At 51.3% G+C, this 24,188-nt stretch overlaps 1 protein-coding gene across 2 annotated transcripts in view; it reads right to left on the minus strand.

Moving 5' to 3' along the window:
* yes1 (YES proto-oncogene 1, Src family tyrosine kinase) overlaps positions 1-24,188 on the minus strand; it is a 36,912-nt gene that overhangs the window by 2,373 nt on the left and 10,351 nt on the right. For both annotated transcript variants that reach the window (XM_035415705.1, XM_035415706.1), the window contains exons 2-11: positions 13,791-14,069; positions 10,208-10,307; positions 9,882-9,980; positions 8,794-8,897; positions 8,273-8,422; positions 7,026-7,181; positions 5,233-5,412; positions 3,865-3,941; positions 3,029-3,182; positions 2,118-2,249 (exon numbers count right to left, since the gene is read on the minus strand). In XM_035415705.1, the coding sequence (XP_035271596.1) occupies positions 2,118-2,249; positions 3,029-3,182; positions 3,865-3,941; positions 5,233-5,412; positions 7,026-7,181; positions 8,273-8,422; positions 8,794-8,897; positions 9,882-9,980; positions 10,208-10,307; positions 13,791-14,061 (1,423 nt within the window). In that variant the 5' untranslated portion in view covers positions 14,062-14,069. The remainder of the gene's footprint in view (positions 1-2,117; positions 2,250-3,028; positions 3,183-3,864; positions 3,942-5,232; positions 5,413-7,025; positions 7,182-8,272; positions 8,423-8,793; positions 8,898-9,881; positions 9,981-10,207; positions 10,308-13,790; positions 14,070-24,188) is intronic.

Consider the following 24,188-nt stretch of genomic DNA (forward strand, 5'->3'; position numbering starts at 1 on the left):
AAACTCATGCCAACTCAAGAGCACAATGACATTTTACCCTTCAGAGTAAGGTTACAGAGTAAATGTGAGCGTATATACAAGTTTTCATTCCACCATCCCGCCCCCCCTCCCCCCAGGACTGGGTAATATTTTTTTTATTTGCTGTGACAATCTTGATAAATGCACTATGGTAATGCATTTATGGGACAGCGGTTTGGAACTCCTAAAAAATGAAATTCTATGAGTATTTGCCAAAGATTAAAAACACATTTTGTGGAACCGTATATAAATACAAACTTCCCGGGATTATTATACTTCTTCCTGGGGATTTAGCAGGCTGCCATTCTAAATTCTATTACGGACATGCCACATAAATCCTCAGGGTCTGCTTGTGCACGTGACAGGATTTCAGCCGAGGATAGCTTTCTGTGAGCAGCATGCAGTACTAATCTGAGAAACACTGCAACCTACTGGCGGAGTGTGGAACTGCGCTCTTCCGCCACTCGGTATCAGTCTCTGCGGAGCAGCACAGATGTCGTGACCTGAAGGCTAAAACGGGAAATCTCACGGCCCGCTCTCACGGAAGACGCGCAGCGGGACGAGCGTGACCTCATCCTCATCCGCCTTTCGTCTTTACCGCAGGTCGCATTCTCTCACGCATAACGACGCATCACAGGACCGGCAAGACCGTGAGCGCGGGCAGCTGAACTCGCTGCACGTGGAAGTGAATCTTCTGCTTCTTTTACCGCACAACTCCCATCATGTTTTAGTTCTACTATTCGTACTGCTACCACTACAAAAAAAAAAAAAAATGAAAATAAAAAAACGTAACTGGGGAGGACGAAAGCCAGCGCGACGGCGTGCGAAACGTGGTTTTGGCTCGTGATCCCCCCCCCATTTGGGGCCCCGCGGATGTGGTGGCGTTTTCCCGCGAGCCCTGGCGGCCCGGGACAGATGGCGGGTAAAAACGGGAGCTGGTGTGTGAAATCTCCAAACATACGCTGGCCAGATGGCTCCCCGCCCTCAGCGGCCTCACAGGAGGAGGAGCTGGGGCCTCACAGGAGGAGGAGCTGGGGTCTCACAGGAGGAGGAGCTGGGGCCTCAGCAGGAGGAGGAGCTGGGGCCTCAGCAGGAGGAGGAGCTGGGGCCTCAGCAGGAGGAGGAGCTGGGGCCTCAAAGGAGGAGGAACTGGGGCCTCAGCAGGAGGAGGAGCTGGGCTCTCAGCAAGAGACACTGGGTAGCCCCTCACAGGTCAGTGGGTGACATAGGTACTCATATCGGCTCCGTATCATAGCACAGGCTCCATACCTCACACAGGCAGGGAGCTGTTTCTACCAGAGCTTTCTGACCCAGGCTGTTGCCTAAGCATGGGTACGTTGGGGTACATGTCCCCCCTTCATTCAGCAGAAGCTCGGGCCTCTTTTCCAAATTTGACAGGGACTGTGCATTACCCCTTGCGCTGCTGGAGCCCGGCAAGCTGTCGCCATTACGGCTCATCACGGAATTTCACCGGAATGTAACAGCAGCGCAGGGCTGATCAGTTTAGAGGAGACAGCGGCGCCCCGGGCTCTCCCTGAGGGTCAGGATGAGAAGCCCTCACGCACCACTTACAGCCTCTGCCACCAGCCAGCAGCAAGGCTCCCACATAAAACACGACGCTCAGCTACAGCAAAGCCGCTCCAGGGCTGTCTGTGGCCTTACAGCACACTTTCACAGCAGCTGCTGTCATCCTGCAGCTTGCCAAAAAGTGTCACAGGAAGCAGAGGCAGCTTTTCTTGCAGCTTATTCAAGTAAATAAAAATATCTGTCAGCCTTCCATTACAAATATACACAAATACATAAACCAAGTGTCCAACTGCAGAAACATATCTATGCTGGCAAAGGTTGAGCACAGATGGCATAGGTAACGATGCATTAAAGTAAATATAATCCTCACGCAATTAAGAATCTGTCCCAGGTAAATATAAAGTGACATGATTTAAAGTCCTCCCGCAGTCCCGGCTGCAGTTACCCGTCTGCGTTTCCCTCTGTGACTTAAAACCGCCTGTCTGAAATGGGCCAATTAAACGCGTTCAGGGGTATACTGCGTTCGCTAGCTCCCGTCAACGTATCCCCGCGTATCCCATCAGCCCCCTCACCTGGATATGGCACCCTGCCCTTGGTCACCAGCTCGGTCAGGAGGATGCCGAAGGACCAGACGTCGGACTTGATGGTGAAGCGGCCGTACAGGGCGGCCTCCGGGGCCGTCCATTTGATGGGGAACTTCGCTCCTGCACCGGGAGAGAGCGTCAGAGAGTGAGCGCGGGTGTAGTGAGCGTGTGTGTGTGTGTGTGTGAGAGAAAGTGTTAGAGTGCAAGTGTAAGCATGCAAGAGTGAATGGTGAGTGTGTGCAAGAATGAGTGTAAGAGTATGCGTGTTGGAATGTGAGAAAGTATAAGAGGGAGTGTGAGAGCATACTGAAAGTGAGCAAGAGTGAGTGTGAGCGTAAGCGTGTAAGAGTGAGTGTAAGTGTAAGAGCGACTGATAGAACTCAAGTGTTACAGCACACAGAGTGCAGAAGAGCCCCAAGAGCAGCATGGATGTTGTCCTTATAAATGAGGCTCGCCTTGTGAAGTCATCACAGTCCTTTTCATTAGATTCACAAGCCATTAATCACGATTATGAGGGCGGAGTATTCAAAGCATATTTTTTTATCAGACGAAAAGACCAACAGATTCTGGGACTAAATGGAGGAGGCCTTGTGGAGAACACCAGATCTGCTGCCATACCAAATGGAAAAACAAACAAACGCAGGTAAGATGAAACACTCATAACTATTCTACAGTAAAAGCAATAAAAATCTGACCCTTTTACATAACTGTTTCCATGCCGACCATGAGGCAGAAATAAGCAGTCGGTCAGAGGCAAGGCACGGTCCCTAGGACAGATAACCGCTGAAACTAGTCGGCGGGATTTCCTGCGTGTTATCCACCTCCGAGCCGAGGTGTTGAAGAGAGAGAACATCGCGATGTGGTCCACGGCGGTCGCGTTGACCGCGTCGTAAACTTGCCTTGCCGCGCGGTGTACTCGTTATCCTCGATCAGCCTGGCCAGGCCGAAATCGGCGATCTTGCACACCAGGTTGTCCCCGACGAGGATGTTGGCCGCCCGCAGGTCCCTGTGGATGTAGTTCATCCTCTCGATGAAAGCCATCCCGTCGGCGATCTGAAGGGGAGGGAAGGGGGGGGGTGGGGCGGATTAGAGGCCTGCAGTCGCCAGGCAGCCTGAGGCAGTACATCCGTCGCCTGAGAGAGCACACAAGCTCTACCGCTACCCGAGCCTCCACTGCATCCAAAAGCCTGGGTTAGGTTCTGAAATGGTGCCCGCAGGCCAAATATTTCCCATGTACAATTTACATTATGTGAATAAGACTTATTGCAGCGAAGCAGAAAACATTAAGTTGTTATCTGGGTCAAGATCGATCAGAAAATCAACTGATCATTGGAAAGTCCACACAGAACCTGATGGCTATTTTTCATTTCATTAATTTAATTCCAATTTAATTCTTTGTCTGAGTAAACTGAATTGGCATTGAATACAGCCCTGGCTATTATTGTAATTGTTTAATATTCTGTCATGAGTGGGTCTATCCCTGTGGGGATACGGACGTGGACATATTTCGCTGCAGTGTCTGAGTAATAACCATCTTTCCTCTCAATGGTCAAAGGGACCAGAGAGCCAGTGCACCTATGGTGGGGCCATTTGGCCTGTTGGAAGCAGTTGACTAGCTCTGCTCTACACTTCAAGTTGGGGGCCACAGATGTGCCTCTTTCCTTCCCGCACAGAATGGGTTACGCTCAAGAGGAAAAACAAGGAAGTGAATCTACCAAGACGCCATTTCTATTACCTGGGCAGCCATGTCAACAAGCTGGGGAAGCTTTAGATACTTTCCCTCTCCTTCCTTCAGGAAGTCCAATAAACTTCCTGCAACACAACAACAAGCACAGCAAAACCAAATTAGGCGCAAAATCCGTGACTCAAAACAGGCACTGGTTAACAGTGGAAAAAAAAAAAACATGCATCAGCACACAGCAGTGACAGCTCGGGCAATGAAAGCAGTGGCCAGTTGGTGCATTTTGCAGCTCGGTCTTAATGACATCTATTCACTGCCCTTCCAGGGCCTCCTCTGTGTCTCTCTATGAGCCTTTTGTTCCCTTGCAGACACTGAGCGAACGTTCAGGTCACATGGAGACACGGCTCAGCGTCAGTGTCACGCTAACTGCTGATGCAATTTACTGTATGTCCCAAACTCGTCCACTTGGGTCAAATAAACTGGCCGCCGTGAGTGAATAGAAGGGCATCCAGTTCACAGAGCTCTGCACACAACTGGGCTCTGCAGCACTGACCTTCCAGATGAGAGTACGGCCAGACAGCCACAGAGAGCTCCCTCAATGCAAACTGTAAACCGTAAATCACCTCTTTACCAGTTACGCGAGAGCACTGTTGGTGTAAAAGATAAAAGCAGGGCTGAGGGACAGAGAGCTGTGGTCTCTAAAATGTTGCATTTCAATTAGGAGTTCTTCCTCTAGGCCGTGGAGCCTGTGACTGAAACACAAGGGATTTGACAGCTGGCCCAGAACTCTGTAATTTAATTAAAAACTCCATTAATTTAATATTACCCTTGAAGGAAGTTAAGACGGGATGCCATACTAAGAATGGCAAAAAGATGTCAGCATATACTTAAAAGAGAGCTGCTTATTAATGACAGTCTTTTTCAAAGAGACTCCAGACCTGGGTTAGAACAGGACTCCAATGTTTCAGTCACTGGCTTCACAGTGAAGAACAAAAATACTCCCACCAAACATCACAGCTTACATCTGTGCCTGCAAGGGAAATCCATTCTCAAGGGTGACAGTATTCTTCTGCCTTTATCCCAGCTCACACTTTAATTACCACGCCAAATTAATGACTTAAGTCAGAGTGAGGCGATTTTATCCCGCGCCACCCACGGCGGGATTAGGAGGCCCAAAGACGCGGCTGCGGCTCCGGGTTCGAGTCTGCCAGCCCTGGCTCTGGTTTGGGGGGGCATCTGGTCTGGTGCGCCCCCGTGCTCTGACGCCTGTGGTGCGCTGTGTGCGTGCGTCCGCGCATGTGTGCATGTGTGTGTGTGTGTGTGTCTGTGTGTGTGCGTGTGTGTGTGTATACGTGTGTGCGGGTGTACGTGCACATGTGCGTGTGTGTGTGCGCGCGTGCGTGTGTGTACGTGGGCTCTTGCCTTTGGCCATGTACTCGGTGACGATGTAGATGGGCTCCTCGGACACCACGGCGTACAGCGGCACCAGCTTGTCGTGCCGGAGCTTCTTCATGATCTGGGCCTCCTGCAGGAAGGCCTCAGGGGACATGGTGCCCGGCTTCAGGGTTTTGATGGCCACCTTCGTGGTCCCGTTCCATGTGCCTGTGGGGGGGCAAGAAGGTCAGCAGAGTTTATTTTCACATGAACGAGCACCGTTTAACACAGAAAAAACAGGAAACCGAAATGACAGGACTTGCCACGGACACAGTGACCTTCCAGGCTGAAAAAAAACTCTCACAAGGCAGCCCTTGTCTGGTGGGTAGAAAGTCTGGCACGAATGAAAAGAATGCAGCAGGAAACCAGACAAACATAAACGTGCCATTCGTGTCATACAGACAAATGGAAAAGCTAGCCAGCTGAGCGTAATGCTGAGGAGGTGGACAACCAACATGCTGGAGTTTCAACAATGCAGAACGGACATGAATAGCATTAACTAAGGAAGAACTGAAAATGCATTACACAAATGAGCAATTGAGACATTTATCAGGATCCCTGCCCTAGCAGGAAGCCCTTTCAAATGGAAAATCAATGCAGTTGTGTAAAGATTAATTAATTTCCATGCACAGCAGACCGGCTTAGATGCCGGAAATTGAAAAACCTGGAGCCTCTAAGTCCTTGACCTTTCAGACCCAAAAATTGATTGTGTTTTAGGGGAATATCAAATGTATTATAAGCCCCAGAGGGGTGGATGATTCATAATAAAAATCTAATTATTTACAGACCATAAGAACGATAATTGTTGTTCATCCGATTTGTTTAAATTGCGCACGTGTCATCAAAGATGGGGGATTCAGACTGAATAAGCTTTGCCTGTAGTGACAGACCAGCATGAGAAAAAAAAAACAGCACGACTCAGAATGTACAGAAAAGATGAGTAAGAGTAATTGAATTTGGGGCGATTAAGATGAGTCACATGTAAACGCTAATCCCTGGAGATGCCTGAACTGAGCACATTACATCATCCGTAAAATGATACTGCGTATGGAAACAGAGGGGAGAACAGGATATGAGCAACACACCGATCATCCCCAGAACAAAAAAAAAAAGATCAAAGTCACGGCACTGCTTCTTGCACAAAGGAAGTGCTGAAGGGCAGAACCTCAGAGGGGTGCGAGGAGAACGAGCCAAAAATGCAATTCCCCTTTCTGAGCCATCGGTGGAGCATGACATAGCAAGACACAGTACACACCCTGGTGAAATGGAGCAATGTCACCTTAAAAGCAGACAAAAAGAGCAGTACTGGCTGAAAAGATGGGGGTAAAAAAAAAAGCTCCAAAACATATTCCCTGTTTAATGTGCCTGAATACGTTATCTGGAAAATCTTAGTTCTGATGGTGGCAAATGACATGGGGGCTATGCAGGATTTAAAAGTAACAGAAACATGAGATTATATGGGAGGTTTGTCCTTGTTTGGCCATGATGACAGGTGGGTATTTTAATGAGAGAATGGCAGAGCCCCCTGTTAAACCCTGCAGTGCTGCCAGAGCTGCGCACAGGCTGTTTGGCAGGCAGTCGTGCGTGTGTGTGTGTGTGTGTGGGTTTGCGTGTGTGTCTGTGCCTGTGTGTGTGTGTGTGTCTGTGTGTGCGTGTGTGTGCGTGTGCGCGTGTGTGTGCGCGTGTGTGTGTGTGTGTGTGTGCGTGTGTGTGCGTGTGTGTGCGCGTGTGTGTGTGTGTGTGTGTGTGTGTGTGTCAGCGGGACAGCAGCAGGCTCTTACCCATCCACACCTCTCCGAAGCAGCCCTGGCCCAGCTTCACCTCCAGCCTCAGCGAGTCGCGGGGGATCTCCCAGGCGTCCTTGGCCAGGCCCTGCGTCTGCGGCTTCACCGTGGGGCACACGGCGGTCAGCCTGTGGCACAGCCCGTCCGCGTGCTCTGCGGGAGCGGGGAGAGGGGGGAGAGCGGGTCAGAGGGGTAACCGTGGGACACAGCCCGTCCGCGTGCTCTGAGGGCGCGGGGAGAGGGGGGAGAACAGGTCAGAGGGGTAACCGTGGGACACAGCCCGTCCGCGTGCTCTGTGGGAGCGGGGAGAGCGGGTCAGAGGGGTAACCGTGGGACACAGCCCGTCCGCGTGCTCTGAGGGCGCGGGGAGAGCGGGTCAGAGGGGTAACCGTGGGACACAGCCCGTCCGCGTGCTCTGTGGGAGCGGGGAGAGCGGGTCAGAGGGGTAACCGTGGGACACAGCCCGTCCGCGTGCTCTGAGGGAGCGGGGAGAGGGGGGAGAACGGGTCAGAGGGGTAACCGTGGGACACAGCCCGTCCGCGTGCTCTGTGGGAGCGGGGAGAGCGGGTCAGAGGGGTAACCGTGGGACACAGCCCGTCCGCGTGCTCTGAGGGAGCGGGGAGAGGGGGGAGAACGGGTCAGAGGGGTAACCGTGGGACACAGCCCGTCCGCGTGCTCTGTGGGAGCGGGGAGAGCGGGTCAGAGGGGTAACCGTGGGGCACAGCCCGTCCGCGTGCTCTGAGGGAGCGGGGAGAGGGGGGACAGCGGGTCAGAGGGGTAACCGTGGGACACAGCCCGTCCGCGTGCTCTGAGGGCGCGGGGAGAGCAGGAAAGCACGGCAGGCTTCACAGCAGGCTGCACAGCTGCTCGCCATGTTTGATTGCAAACTGGGAAAAGCAGACTTGTGTAAGACCTGTGCGCATGCCTGCAACAGAAGCCCCTGTGATAAGACTGCCGAGTGTGAGAGGTGGAGAGTCACAGTGAGTGGGGGACAGAAAGGGTGAGGGTGAGAGGTGGAGACTCACAGTGAGTGGGGGACAGAAAGGGCGGGGGTGAGAGGTGGAGAGTCACAGTGTGTGGGGGAACAGAAAGGGTGAGGGTGAGAGGTGGAGAGCCACAGTGTGTGGGGGACAGAAAGGGTGAGGGTGAGAGGTGGAGAGCCACAGTGTGTGGGGGAACAGAAAGGGCGGGGGTGAGAGGTGGAGAGCCACAGTGTGTGGGGGAACAGAAAGTCAGTGAGGTACCTGTGTAGTGTTTCACCAGCTTCTGTAGTGTCTCAAACTGCGCCCTGGTGGTGATGTAGTAGCCCCCGTTGTCAAGTTTGCGGATTTTGTAGTGTTTCACATTGTCTCCTTTAGCGTCGTCCCAGTCCCGTATGGACAGAGAGTAGGCTCCTGTGGGAACAAACACAACCAGGAGTGGGACAATGTCAGAAAACAACACATCTCCCATACTTTCTATTGTACACCTTTCCTATTTCACCCAATTTGGACAGCCTAGTTATTTACATTCACAGACAAGAACTCCACTGAAACATGCAATGCTAGCCGCTGCTACTGCTGCTTCTCACGCTGCAGTCCACAGATTTCGTTTCAGCAAGTGCAGAAATTCGCCAGTTGGAAGCCGCTCTCTCCAGCTGTGGAGGTCGATGGAGGTCGAAACGCGGCAGGGTGAAAACCAGACATGGCACAGACAATTTACTGATTTTATAAACGGTACCAGAACAGAGAAACAGCGGAGACGATACAAATATCAGATTCGCTACCTTTAGTAGTTTCGCTTTCTCGCACCAAGAAGGTTCCCCGCTGGTTTCCTGGGTTCAAGAGTAGCCGCTCGGCATCTTTGCGTCCCATTTTACCAAAGTACCACCTGCAGAAAGCGCATGAACACCGTCCCATGAGCTTACGCTGTGTGGAAACAGCTGAACATGACGCATGCTCATTTTATAGGTCACCCCTCCTCAACGATGCTGCCCTTTCCATAGACTGAACAGGGTAAACTTTAGCAACTTTAGCTCCCTTCAAAGTGACACAGATTTACAGGGCTAATATACACTTGACCATTATCTTAAATTTAGCGCTGTTTAACTACCATATGAAAATAAGTAGAACAGCAATGAATGTCAACTACAAGTACAATGAATGTTATATTTAATAAATTTAATGTCCTCACCTTAATTCATACTAAGTACGCAAAAACTGGAGGCTTCCACCATTATATATATAAGCCAGCAATGGATAGGAGCACAGCTAATTCATCTCATAAAGCAAGTTTTTAATAGAGAGTTTTCAAGCCTGACACGGCTATTAAAACGCAAGGGAGGCCTTATTTATACAGCCCAGTCCCCATTCTAGTGTTAAACCTAACTGCCTAACACTGACAGAATATTTGCTTTTACATTACACACAAAACAATGCAATTCAACAGATGCCAATGCACGCACAAATGAGATCTGCACACTCATTTCAGATGCTCCATTTGTGACAAAATCCTCCCAGTCCTATTTCTGACTGTGTGTGATCGCTGCTCAAACAGATCGGCCATAATGAGCGGGCTTTGATTTCTGTTTAAGGATAAATAAAAAGAAAATAAAACCCCAATCTTCATTAAATAATCCTTAACATGAAATTGAAAGGCACTGTGTTACAAATGAAATACCCACAATGCCCTGCAGTGGGCCTCAGGGAGCACTATCTCGGAAGAAATAAAGTGTTTTGTCTTGCCGCTGCCATGGCGATTATTCCTTTTCGCCGACGTCCGCGACAAAAACGCGAGCGAAACGATCGCGCTCCCCCAAATTAGGGCTAAGCTGAGCGGGGCGATCGGATGAGAAGCACGGAGAGCGGCTCTTACTCCTCGGCCTGGATGGAGTCCGCGGGAGCCACGTAGTTGCTCGGAATGTATCCTTTCTTCCCCGTGTTAATGGATCGGGCTTCCCACCAGTCCCCCTCCCTAAGGAAAGAGAAGGAAAACCTTCAGGTGGGATGCACAGGTGTCACCTGACATGCTGGTATGACAAACAAACAGACAGACAGCCCAGGTAGAAAAAAAAACATTGTGAGAAGTATGTGACTGAAATTCTATTGAACAAAAGGCTGGAAAAAATCGTAAAAAAAAAGGACTCAGTGAAGAATTCTGCTTTCGAACAGATCAGACCTTAGATTACAGTGAAGACTTACGTGTTATTAATGATCTGGAACCTATCCCCCTTCTTGAATGATAGATCATCGGACGTTCTGGCTTCATAGTCGTATAAGGCCACAAAAAATGTAACCCCACCTAAAAACAGATGACAAAAAAAACCAAAACATTTTTATTCATCAGGCTGCAACAAGTCTTAGCAACATGTTTCTTCACAAAAAATTGGACTAAACACCACAAAAAAAAAACAGTAATGTAATGCCAAATGAATAAAAAGGCAGACTTGGAAATTTACATCCAACTCAAGTAAGAACAGAGTTATTCTCAAAAAAACAATCAATCTGCTGCGTCTGTAATACAAAGCACCTCACCATGCCACTCTTAACTGTACATTACAGCCCACTCAACTTTAATTAAGCTCCATCACAACCACACACCGTGGGGTTTATCAAATAACAAAAAGCTTTCTGATAACTACAAGTCAACCAAACATACATTTGACCGGTCAAAGTCCAGAAACAGTCTTGGAGAGGGCAAAAAAGAAAGCACTGTATTATACAGATAACAGCAGCTGCAGTCATATGGGTTAAGTGGAGCATGGAGTAGTGACCTTAATGCTGAGTCTTTATTTGACTGGATAATAACAAACGCAACACCAGAAAGGTAAAGCGCTATGATTCGCACAAATGTGCTTATGAGAAGTGTGGTGGGGTGGACCGCACTGAGCATGTGCAGATTCAGGCCGTAGTCTGTGAGAAGTGTGGTGGGGTGGACGGCACTGAGCATGTGCAGATGAAGGCCGTAGTCTGTGAGAAGTGTTGTGGGGTGGACCACACTGAGCATGTGCAGATGAAAGCCGTAGTCTGTGAGAAGTGTGGTGGGACTGCACGGCACTGAGCATGTGCAGATAAAAGCCGTAGTCTGTGAGAAGTGTTGTGGGGTGGACCGCACTGAGCATGCGCAGATGAAAGGGTCTGCGATTAGGCCAGGCCTCAGGCTTCGTGAGCGAGCCGTTACTTCACTGACTGGGAGCCAGCCTGCAACGGCACGCTTTAAAACAGGGCGAATCGGGCCGCCGCTCAGATCGATCTTACAGGGCCTGTAATTAGCGGTAATGAAAGGATGTCTGCGGGTGGAGGGGGGAGGGGCTTAGGAAAATGATCCATAGAGGGTTTCATGACATGACCACTGCAGGAATGCTGCACTGGAATTGGCACAGCTACACAGTTCACGAAAATGCAGACAGGCCAATATTGCACTTAGAGGCTTAGAAGAACAGATAACCCATCTATTTCAATCAGCCTTAATGGCATTACACTGGGATATGGCTGCTTGTATGATTTATTAACCCCAGTGCTCATAATAATCTTAATCTGCTGCATTTAAACAATCAGCCATGGCATATGTGCACTGTCATTCATCACTGCAGATAAGCGTCGTTGCGGATACAGTTTAGGGGATCCAGAGACTTCTAAAATGAATTTCACACCCCCTTCACGAACAACTTGAGTTTTATTATTATTTTTTAACGCCCTTCGGGGCTACGAACAGAATCCGATTCAATCTTTTTGCAGAACATCAACAAAGAAACACCAGGCGCCGGCAGTCAATCACAAAGCACTGGAGCACACCTCGGGGACAAGAAGGACTAAATAAACAATCGCATCTGAAGGCGGCGGGCACTGAAAAATGCATCGCAGCAAAGACCGGGCCGCAGTCGCGAAGGAAGGTAACTCCGGAGAGCCGATGCGAGCTAACGCGACCGCTTACCGGCTGGAAGCGGAATGACCGATTCCTCGCGTCGTATTTACCCGCGAGGCGGACACGAATCTTTCGTAACCGCTAAGCAATCGGCGCCGTAGCTGTCGGGAGCTCGCGCGCGCTCCTGACCGTAAGGCCCGCGTACGAAACAAAAACGGCTCGGGAGAACATTTCCATGGGAAATCAAAACAGGGATTACGCGGAAGGCGGGGCTTGCGAAACAAATCTGAGCGGCACGCAGGCCCACGCGGCTTCGCGCATCCACGGAGCCCTTCCCGCGCGCTGGAATAACGGCTTTCTCCATCCCGCAGCGCCGCTTCCGCTCGTCAGCCTGACGACTTGCTATTGGTGCTCAAAGGAGGTTCGCCATCCGATACTGCGGCGAAAGCAGCCAGCACTAATCTGTTTATCTGCAAAAGAAACTGAATGCCCAGGCACAGACTTAATCAGTCCCCCTGGGGGTGGGGGGTAATCCACAGAAAAGAGTGGGGTTGAATTGCAGCCTTTATCCCATGAAAGCACACAGAGTGGAGGGAGGGGGGCATCTTGGTCCTCATTAAAGGTCATTGACAAGGTCTTTTCTATGCACCTTTAAAATCATCAGTGGGCTGAAGTGGCCATTACACAGTGTCACCGATAAGCTCAAAGACTGATAGGCGATTGAATGAAACAGACAGGAAGCTTATCGGAGACGACGGCACCTCAGACGACCCCCTCTGGAGGACCGGAGCCCGGCGCCCCGAGCTCGTCGCCCTCACAGGTGAGACGGGTATCTCTGTCCCAGACGCGTCTGTCCTGAGACAGCGCAACTTCCCCCGCAGCGCGACACACCGTCTGACAGCGACCGGGGATTCCTCCCCCAGCCCCTGCGCAAGCCGCATTAGCATCGCAGCCCACGCCCAACCGGCTCCAGGGAAACAAAACCGCCTTCAGCTTAATGAAGGGACCGAATCGGCAGCGCACACCGACGGCCAGCGAGCATCAATCAGGCACGGGTTGCTATGGCAACGAGGACCCGATGTGCCGCGATCGGAGAGGAGCCTCGGTCCGCCGGGCGTCAGACGCGACGCCCGGTGCCGCAGCTCACGAGCGTGAGACGCACCTCCGCGTCAGCGGCTCCCTTAAAGAGCCCCGCCTACGCTGAGCACCAGAGGGGAGCGGCAACGCAAGATCAATATGGATCTGTGTTTGCCGGGTGCTCGCCGCAGCACAGCAAACAGCAGCCCCGGACACAGCCAATGTCAGGGCTGGAAACCGAAGCCGATGACTCATCCCTCGGTTACCAGCCCTGCCATATACAGCCTGTCTGTGAGCTAATACCAGGATCTGAGTCTGGCTCCCGGCTGAAGTCAGAAACATATAAACCATTGTCAGGCACTGCAGAAGCTTCTAGATGATCACCTTTTGCTGACTCAGGTCTCACTTAAGGAGGTGAAAAATGTACTGTGTTTCACAATAGGGAAACTACAGAGCACTTGATATGCAAGCAGGGTGTGGGCCTGGACTGCTGAAACAACCTATGACATCACATAAGCCACAAACATGCGTTCACGATTAGTGGCTCTCTCAACTTGACCCATTTTCCTCAGCATTGCCCTACATTTGCTGCATGTTTGTCACTGCTGCCCCGTGCTCAGTGTTTACGCTTGCACGGTATTCTGAATATTGCACAATATCCATTTGTCCTCAGATCTGGTCACGCTGCTCTGGGTTACTACAGACGTGCTATATAAAAAACCATACATCATCGGTTATACTGTAATTACACGTCTACACTCCCTAGTCAGACCAGTTCAGGTGTTAGCAAAGACACAATCGCGCGTGAGAGGCGAGCCCCGCCCCCGGGGTCATGTGACTCACCCGTCACGGCTCCCGGGAAGGGGCTGGTGGCGGCGGCGGTGAAGGAGGAGGAGGCCCCGCCGAAGGGGGTCATGACGGTGGAGCCGCCGAAGGGGGTGATGGAATGGCTGTTGTAGCTGTTGGCCGGGCCCTTGGGGGCGGGGGACTGGTTGAGCTGCGTGGGGTCGGGCCCGTAGTGCCCCACGTGCGCGCTCACGGAGTCGGCCGCGGCGTTCTCGGGCCTGTACTTCATGGCGGGGCCCTTGCCCTCTTTGCTCTTGATGCAACCCATCGTCACGGCTGCGGGGAGGGGACAGGAGAACGAGAGGAAACAAACACAGGTTCAGTAACAAATAAAAAAAGTGTCTGTGCACACAAGGCCTGACAACAACACAACCAGCGATTGGTGCAAACCAAATACTATGACCAATCATCGGTCATATTATTGGTTTTTCAGTGTGCTGAAAGGTTATGCAAGTGCTAAAGGTCATAGTAAACCAACAAGTCCAAGGAGTCTATTCAGACAGGGATAAGATGGAAGGACTGATGTCATAGAGTCTGCTCCCCTGACGCTGATCTGCCTATGGGCCAACGCTGTGATGTCACAGAGTCTGCTCTACTGACGCTGAGCTGCCTGTGGGCCAACGCTGTGATGTCACAGAGTCTGCTCCTCTGACGCTGAGCTGCCTGTGGCCAACGCTGTGATGTCACAGAGTCTGCTCTACTGAGGCTGAGCTGCCTGTGGGCCAACGCTGTGATGTCACAGAGTCTGCTCTACTGAGGCTGAGCTGCCTGTGGGCCAACGCTGTGATGTCACAGAGTCTGCTCTACTGACGCTGAGCTGCCTGTGGGCCAACGCTGTGATGTCACAGAGTCTGCTCCTCTGACGCTGAGCTGCCTGTGGGCCAACGCTGTGATGTCACAGAGTCTGCTCTACTGACGCTGAGCTGCCTGTGGGCCAACGCTGTGATGTCACAGAGTCTGCTCCTCTGATGCTGAGCTGCCTGTGGGCCAATGCTGTGATGTCACAGAGTCTGCTCCTCTGACGCTGAGCTGCCTGTGGGCCAACGCTGTGATGTCACAGAGTCTGCTCTACTGAGGCTGAGCTGCCTGTGGGCCAACGCTGTGATGTCACAGAGTCTGCTCTACTGAGGCTGAGCTGCCTGTGGGCCAACGCTGTGATGTCACAGAGTCTGCTCTACTGACGCTGAGCTGCCTGTGGGCCAACGCTGTGATGTCACAGAGTCTGCTCTACTGACGCTGAGCTGCCTGTGGGCCAACGCTGTGATGTCACAGAGTCTGCTCCTCTGATGCTGAGCTGCCTGTGGGCCAACGCTGTGATGTCACAGAGTCTGCTCCTCTGACGCTGAGCTGCCTGTGGGCCAACGCTGTGATGTCACAGAGTCTGCTCTGCTGATGCTGACTCTGCGGCATGCAGAACAATCGTCTGTTTTCCGAACTTCTGTTTCCAACGGCAGCGCGCTGCTTTGGCGCGTAGCGACTCGTCTCTCCCGCCGACGCGAGTAAAGCGGAGCTCTGATCCTCAGCGCCCTCTTAAGATGCAGAGGCAGCGCTGACTTTGAAACGCGCGCGTGTGACAGCCTCCCGCGGGTGTGCCCGGGCTGAAGACGCCTCACAGTCGCTGTGTTCCCCGTCTCTGCGCCTCAGGCATTTCACTCACTCCAGCGAGCGAGTATACAGCGCGTACGTTTTCAGAGCTGAGAAGAGGAGCACGATTTAAGACATCTGAAGTCAAACGGCGGCACGCTTCACCTCACAGAGGATGATTTCACACAGAGGGGACGTGCACATGCCGCTTCGCTCAGCTGGATTAAACCAAAGTGTCACTATTCAGAGCCTGCTTGCCTTAATTTCAATGTGAGAAGCTCTTGGGTAGATCACATGAAGCCACAGACCACAGCTATGGCATGACCTGGATTTGCATTGCTGACATTCCACCCCAGTTCAGAACATCCCAACCTAACGTTTAGGAATTCCTCCGCGGAGACAAACCGCAAGCAATTACTGACGCAGCACGGACGTGTGTCTGTGGCATAGCCCACAAACTTCTACACAGGAAGCCAGAGACCGGAAACCCTTCAATGGGAAGAACACTGAACAGGACAACAATTTCACTATATGTCCAATTTCCCATACGGCTAATTAACTGTAATTAAGTCCCTCCATTTTGAAAGGAAGAAGAAAGAAATCACGTTTCCCCCCCAAACAAAGAAAAATCACATCGCCTATTTACCATAAAACTTTGAAAAAATGTTAGCCAAAAAATTATAATAAATAAATAAATCAAAGTATGATAAATGAACACAGTAGTAAATTTGCTTAAAAAGAAGTTAATAGCAGGGCTCAGGAGCAGGCCTTCTGTGGCCCAGGGCAACAGGCCTGAGATGGCAGCCACATCTGACTCTGAAATGGTGTGGCCACATCTGACTCTGAAAGCAGAGCTCACATTAAGTGGAAACAGTGTGTTGAGTTGGGGGGCGGGGGGGGGGTTTCTGAAGTCACTGAGCAGAGTTGGGGGGGGGGGGGGGCTGCACGCAGATCCGTCCACTCTTCAAGGTCAGCGTCATGACGCCTGGTGAAAGAGATCCTGGCCTACTTAAACTGCAGAAAGCCCAGACATCTTGTCATTTTCCCCTTGCGACAAAGACAAGCACTCATCGCAAAAGCATTTCTAAGGAGAAGGGAGAAACGCAGAGGTCGTCTGAAGCTGGGCCAGGTTCACCAAAAAAGCCTCCTTTACAACTACCTTTCATCTGAAACATTGTAGTCCCACACAATGCAGAGACAGACATGCAGTGAATGACGTCACCCTGCCTAATCCACAGTAATCCCACACGCACGCAGTAATGACAGTATCAGATGTCTCTACTGTATACTCACTTAATTTAGGGCGACCATAAAAAAGGTTTCTATCCTTGTGCACCACATACATTCGCTGACATGGTAGTTAAATCTGACCAAGATAGAATGGCAGTGTGCGTGCAAGGAACTACAAATTGCTACTCGGGAAGTCTACATGACTAAAGAGACACTGCGTGGGTCTTCCCTGACCATCACAGAAAAAGATTAGGCAAGTCCAAATCAGGACTCAGATCCAATATAGACTTCTGTGGGCAGACCTACAAGACAATCCCATTCAAATATGAAATCTTGGTCTTTTACATTTGAGAAAATGAACAAAAAAATAGTTATTCGGCTGAACTCAAATTTTAACATTTCAACTTGATAACCATTATGGTATTGTTTTCTGCAAATGAGTTCCATTATAACTTGAAGACATTTTTGCAAAATCATTTTTTGACTGCTACCTGACAAATTAACCACTGTGCTATTTTAAAGCCCACATGTACCCCACTCCATTGACTCGATCTGACAGCCATTAGGACCATTCCATTTTATACTTATTTGGCCAATTTCCATGCTCAAATTGCCAAAATGCAGAAATGATTGTCAAAGTAATCTTTCATAATTTATATTCATTAGAACAGCGGTGCTAATCCACCACTTTAAAGAAAATCCTTTCAGTTCTATTAAAGCATAATTCATATATATATATATACACCTCCACAGCCAAACAGCAGGGTGCTGCAGCAGAACTGCTTCTCTTCAGAAACCGAACCGAACCAAACCAACATTCTGCAGCAATGCAGCGCGTCACTGAAACCCCCAAGGCTCCGGTCAGTAGCATTGACAGACAGCTTCAGGCGCCAGCTCTTATAATGACACATCCATGGGTCATGTGTGTGCGTGTGGAATGAGCAGCCGCAGAGAGGACTGTGAGGGGGACTGTGAGGGGGACCGTGAGGGCACACACCTGTGTAAGTAAAGCAGAAAACGCCCACACAAACTAAATCAGATGTGAGCAAATAACAGGGCCTTCGCAATTGCCGAGGAATGCGATTTTCTAAAGAATGTAGGTTGTTTTTTTTTTTCCACCCGGAAGCTTCCATAGAAACTCGCTTTCTTAGCGCTTTTCAGACTCTGCTCTACACACTGTGGGTCACACAAAACGTCCCATTTGTTTCCTCAGCGAGCCGCTGGCAGAGGGGGTTCTGATCCAGAAGGTCTTTCAAGGCGTTTAAGTGCTTTCTCTTCCTTCCTCTTCCTCACAGCGCTGACGGCCGCGGGGGGAGCGGCGGCGCGGCGGGGCCGAGCGCTGGAAAGGTCGCCGCCGTCACTCTGACGGCTCCTGACCTTCTCCAGGTGCGCAGGCGGGGGAGGGGGGGGGGCGCTGTTCTCCATGGGAAACATGTGTCCTGAGGGCCCCCCCCCCCCCCCCCCGTTCACAGGAAGCGCGTGAGTGAGTGACGGCCGCCTGCTGTAATCCCCGTCACGCGGGCAATGCCGGTAATCAGCGAGACGCGCCGTTCGTTCGGCCCCGCCCCCAACGCTGCCGGGACGCCACACCGCTGTATGCCCCCCCCCCCCCCACCTCACTCTCCGCGGGAAAGGGCCATCAAAACAAAGACCCTTTGACAGCCTGCAGGGTGGCACATTTCAAAACAAACTTCTACTGCACCCAGAGGCCACAGCGCACCACTGCGAGCAGGGCCGTCTATGGCGTCTGAAGACCTGGACGTCGGAGGTTTCTCGAAGGCTTGTCGACTCGACGTCGCCGGCGGGTTCCGAGCGGAACTGGACCCGCACGGCACAGCTGCTTGGGCGGACAGAAGGAAAGCGTTTGCGCAGTCGCAGATGCGCGTGTCTTGGCAGCAGATGAAAGTGAAAGGGACAGACCTGCTGCGATACAACGGGAGGCCATGTCACAGTCTCCAGCCAGCCGGGGGTATCTGATAACCTCTCTACTGGGAGAGCCAGCCCCTCCAGCCTCCAGCCGCTCAGAGGGGAGTTAGCCGCCTAGCCGGGCATCCCAACTGGCTCATCCGCCCACACCAGGGCATCCTGCCAAGAGGAGCACCCAGCCGACAGGCCTTCCCTCAAACAGCTGCTGAGCGACAGCCAGGATCACGCGCACTTCCAACCAATCAGAGGCTCCGTGGACTGCAGGTGCGTGAAGAAACCTGCGTGCGGGAGCGCCCGTGGGAAAAGCAGATGGAGAGCCTGGCACGGACGGCTGGCGCGCGAGGCCACCTGGAGCCCCACACCCGTGTGAGCAGCGAATGCACAGCGGGCCGAGACTCACCCTCTACTTCCTCACACCCGTCTGTCTGGCGTAACACAGAGCAGGGAAAACAGGACCTCAGCTATCAGACTGGCAATTACATTGGCATTGTGACAAACAACTTTGAAACAATTTCTTGTTTTTAAATCATTATTAGCAAACGTGCTGTGATGTCCATCAGTGATGCATACAGCAGGATTAAGACAAGACGAGGAACCAATGAGAGTGCTTCAGCAGAACATCAGAGGAACATATGGTGCACAGAACGTCCAGGTGTGTGAAATGAATACCTGGACAACATGGCTCTTGTGACGCTCTTTGTGACACAGTAGTGAAAGGTCCATCTGCAAACAGCCAGATGAAAACTTCAAACTGTAAAGGCTGATCGGAAGGGATCTCAGTCCAACCACAGCACCCTCCGTCCTCCCATGAGAACCTTCCTCACAGGATTTACCCAACAGCTCAACACAGTGAGGACCGTGTGAAGGGAGGACCTTACACACAGGATTTAACAGACAGCTGAACACAGTGAGGACCATGTGAGGGGTGGGCTTCCCACACAGTATTTAACAGACAGCTGAACACAGTCAGGACTGTGTGAGGGGAGGAGGGAGAGCAGTGTGTCAAGTTCAGACTTCCTGACTGCAGTGGAGATTACACTGGAGGCAGGAAAATAATACAAAATAAAAACAGACCATGAAGTGGGGAGAGTGAGGGGAGGAGGGGGAGACAGAGAGAGACAGAGAGAGAGAGAGAGGGAGAGAGAGAAAGAGAGAGAGACAACAACTACTCCTGCTTTCCTCAAACGAGTGCGATCACGGGCTGCCCTTATGTGAAACAGCTACATGCTGCGTTCCTCCCCCTGGCGTACTGTAAAGCTGTCAGAACAATGCTCATGTCGCGTGGAAGCTCTCTTTGTGGAGCCTACAGGAGCCTTTCCCCAGTGAAAACGAGAGCCTGGTAACGACAATGAAGCCTTGCGGGGCAATAATTCCAGACTGAACCCTGACTACAAGCGGCCATTTTGTTTTACACTAATTAAACAGGCCTGCTGACAGACAGACTGTGATACGGCCAGGGGGACTGAAGACAATTCAACTCAATGTGGTCTGAACAACCCTGAAATAAGCAGGCCAAGCTCAATTATAATCCACACACTGAACAACCTTGCCAGCGGCAGTTTACTTTGAAATAGGCTAAATGCTGAATAAGACAAAAGGGAAACAACTCAATAATAGGGAATTTCACTGAAGCTAGTACTGAACCTCAACGCAGAATCAAAATCATTTCTACTGGTAGCATTACAGCTGGCCACCTGAAAAAGTTCTCTGCGGGAGAGGCTATTCTTAAAAGTATGCCAAAGCGAAAACGTTGAACCAGAAGCTGACGCAGGGGATTAGCCGTGTTGTACACAAATGAATTGGGGCACAGTAACCTGGCTGGCCCCTGCAGTCTCTGTGCTTCCAGGTTTTATCCAGCTCACAGAAGGCCACATGTTCTGCACTGCGTCCGCGGCTAAGCTAACGCTCTGAGGAAACTGCAGGGGGAAAAAAAAACTCCGTGAACCAAAAAAAAAAAAAAAAAAAAACTAAGAAGGGGGCGATATACAATCCTTCCGGCTGTTTCCGAGGAGCAGGCGTGTCGGCAGGCAGCTGTCGGTGTGCTTTTGATGCCGGTGTTCAGGAGGCCCCAGGACATCCCGCGACAGCTGCGGGAGACGTTAGCCTCCGCGCGCATTCCTGAAGCGAGCGGGAAACTGGATCCAGGTACGCGCGGTGCACGCGCACGCCGCCGGTTCCGCACCGCTACGCGCCGCCGAGCGAGCAGCGCCGAGGAACGTTCCAGAACGTTCCGCCCGAGCAGGATCAGGTCTGGGACACTCCCAGATGACAAACACGCCAGAGAGCGAAGCGCTGGCCATCGCGCGAGATCACGGACGTTCAGAAACGGTGAACTGAGTCACGCTCCCCACACGGCCCTCGGATCTCTGACATCACAGCTCAAAGTCATGATGACAGAGCACTGAACCAATGCACTGGAGCTGCGGCAGGGTCGAAGGTGAAGCTATCGCACCTGCCAGTGCTCTCCCCTCCCCACGTAGGCTACGTTCCCAATCCAAATCTATTCCACATGGACAGAGCAGTCTACATTTTTTACATTTTCTCCAATTATTCCATGTCAAGAAACTTGCTAGGCTAGATTTCTACTAACCAACTATTAAACTGAACATAAATTTAAGTTGAACCCTGACAACTCACCCTTTCCAAACGCCAAATTTTAACATAATGTAGGCTATGTCATGCAAGTTTAACTGCTTCAAATTAGTGAAGCAACCACCTTTTACTCAACACCTTTCCAGTAAGAAAAAGGATGAGAACGAAGACTCTGCCGAGTGCAATTTGCAGTGTGCTAAATAGCTGCCTTTGATGCTCAGACAGCATGATGAAAAACTGGGCTAAAATAGACTCAGGGAAAACAAAGTTACAAACATCACAGTAAAACCCAGATATGAGCAATCCAAACTTTATATAGCCTAGTTTTCTTGAACAACAACACTCTACAAATCATACAAACACTTCACAGAATTCAAAGGCAAAAGAAAGACAATACTCTTAGGAAATGGCATGCTTCCAATAAAATAAAATGAAATCCAACCTCGACCAAAACTCTACCTCTGTCAAATCTATAGTCTGGAAATGCGTAGTAGTGACTGAAAATAGCCAATCATAAGTCGATAACAGAATTTGGGGAGGGGGGGGCTTGCTTGGGAACACTTAAATAAATTATGCATGACAGCGGTTGATACCGCTGGTTTGCTATTCAAATCGCAAATCCAATCAGACAGCAGAAAAACCGGTCCTGCAACTGTTCCGTCATCTGATCGGCCCGCAAACTACACCGCTTCCCACCACGGACGAGGAAGAGGCTTCAAGGAAAAACACATTTATCCAATGTAGCAAAGGCAGTTAGTGCACTTGTTCCTATCTTCAGCCGAGCAGTTAATTAATTAAAGCTTCCAGTAGCTCGGAGCACACGGTCCCAACTGGCACAGGGGCAGGGACGGCCGTTAAGTGGTCTAATCCACTTTCATATCGCGGCATTAAGCTGTGTGGGAAACAATAGCCAAACAAGGTGGATAACGTCTCGCCATTAGAAAAAGCTGACACTGGGTTTACAGCTCGCGTAAATCCTCACAGATCCGTAACGGTGAAAGAGGACAGTGACCTCCCCCCCCCCCCCCCCCCCCCCCCCCCGTCACAATAATATCGGTCAGCGCGCTGGAGCCGTTTACAGTAAAGGCACTTAAACAAAAGCGGCAAACAGCGCTGGCAGGTGCTTAAATTAGGACCGTTCAGAACAAAGCTCTGTATTCTGTTCCTCATAAGCCGCAGCCCGGGGGCGCGATCACGATGGGGTGACTCACCGAGAGCAGCCAGACCGCATTACGCTGCCGAACGTGAGCGGGGAGAGGCAACACAAATCGGGCCTGAGGGAGTTCGGCGGCCGCGTCGTGCCAGTGACGCGATGCCGAGGCTGGAGAGTGACAGGCTGGGGGGGTGTGTGAGGGGGGCACCCAAAAACACAACCCCCTTGTGAGGGCTCGGAGTCACTGCTGAAGAACACTTAGCATCACAGGCAGAGTGAGCGTGGCACACGGAGAGCCTGGCCAGCGCACGGACACGTCAGCCGCTGAGTCAGGGCCTGGGGAAGGGCTCTGTGTGAGTGCGCGTGAGGAGATTTCTGCCTCCAAATCCCAGAGGCAGGCAGGCAGACTCTCCGCGCTCTGGGAGTCCACTCCGCAGGCGGGACATGGGCACGCCGGGCCAGCCTGGCAGACTGGAGAGAGCTCACACTGTCACCCAGCTCCACAGAGACAGCCGGGGCACCGAGGACACTACAGAACCACCCATAGAGCCAGAGAGAGAGACAGGCATGCACTGTACACACGTACACACACACACACACACACACACACACGTACACACACGCACTGTACACATGCACACACTGCATGCGCACGCACTGCACACACACCTCCCCCACAACACTGCACCTGCAGCAATCACAACCTACACAGACACAGAACAAGAGTAAAAGTGTCTGTATCCGTTTCATGTTAAGTGTTCAAGTTGCGCGTAATCAAATCATTTTTGACAGCAAGCAATGATTGCATATTATGTTGTGCATTCCATCCTTAACCGTTTTCTTACAGCGATTTAAAAAAAGGAACCATTTTAAAAGAAGCTGTAAAGGCAGAAAGGATATGCATCTCATCAGCATATCTCTCGCTCATTAATGGGCCACCGATGCGTTTCTCAGGCACGTCCCTCCCTCTGGGATGACTAATGTGCACTGCCACGTGGAAGCCCGCCAGGGCTCTGGATGAACTCAGCAGCTCGGCTCCGATACGGGAAAGCACTGACGGTACCAGCACGCTCCCTCCATCCGAGAGAGAAAGAACACAAAAATACAGGCCAGCCCTACCCACAAACCACCGCTGCAAACCAAACGAGCAGGCCGCTCCTCCTCAGCGACTGCACTGCACTGCACTGCTCGCTGTAACCAGACCAAGCGGCTCCTGAGAGAAACAGCCGTGCGTGCGCTGGAATGCCTGGAACGCAGCAGAAGCCAACCTCTGCATTTCCAGAGCAGGACTGACATGTCTTCCCACGTCCACCTGGGAAGGGAGCGCGCAGAACACCCGCCGCGTCAGGCCCGCCGATCTGCAGCGACCGCGTTACCGCCGTCTGCTAAACGCGCGTCTGTTCGGAGTGACTGACAGGGCCATTGAGACAGGATAACGCAGGCTACATCAGGAGGGTGGTGACGCATCAGGGGCGTACAGAGCGGGGAGTAATCTAAACGGCAAGTTATAATAGATTACATTACTTCATCGTTTTAGCAGTAAAAACACTGAAACATAGACAACAGCATCTGGTATAGATGCAGGCATCATGATGCAGAGATCAGACACACCGCATTCTCACACAGAATGAACAGATGCAAAATGGAGGACTCCGTACTGGCAGTTGTTACGTAGGCTACATGCTTACACAATGTCCAGTGCAAACACTGCTGGGCTGATAACGCAATGAGCGGTTCTTTCCATTTCATATCAAAACAGACCTTTGTCCTGATTACCGAGTTTAATTTAGAAATCCTTTATTTCTAAAAGGGCTACAAGTCACAGTCCCTTCAGATTTTATTGGGTTGGGTGGGGGATGGGGTGACTTTAAATGCACAGGAGCAATAGAGCCCAGAGGCCATGGTTATTC

Source organism: Anguilla anguilla, chromosome 4 (genome assembly GCF_013347855.1).
Source record: "Anguilla anguilla isolate fAngAng1 chromosome 4, fAngAng1.pri, whole genome shotgun sequence".
NCBI classification, from domain to species: Eukaryota; Metazoa; Chordata; class Actinopteri; order Anguilliformes; family Anguillidae; genus Anguilla; species Anguilla anguilla.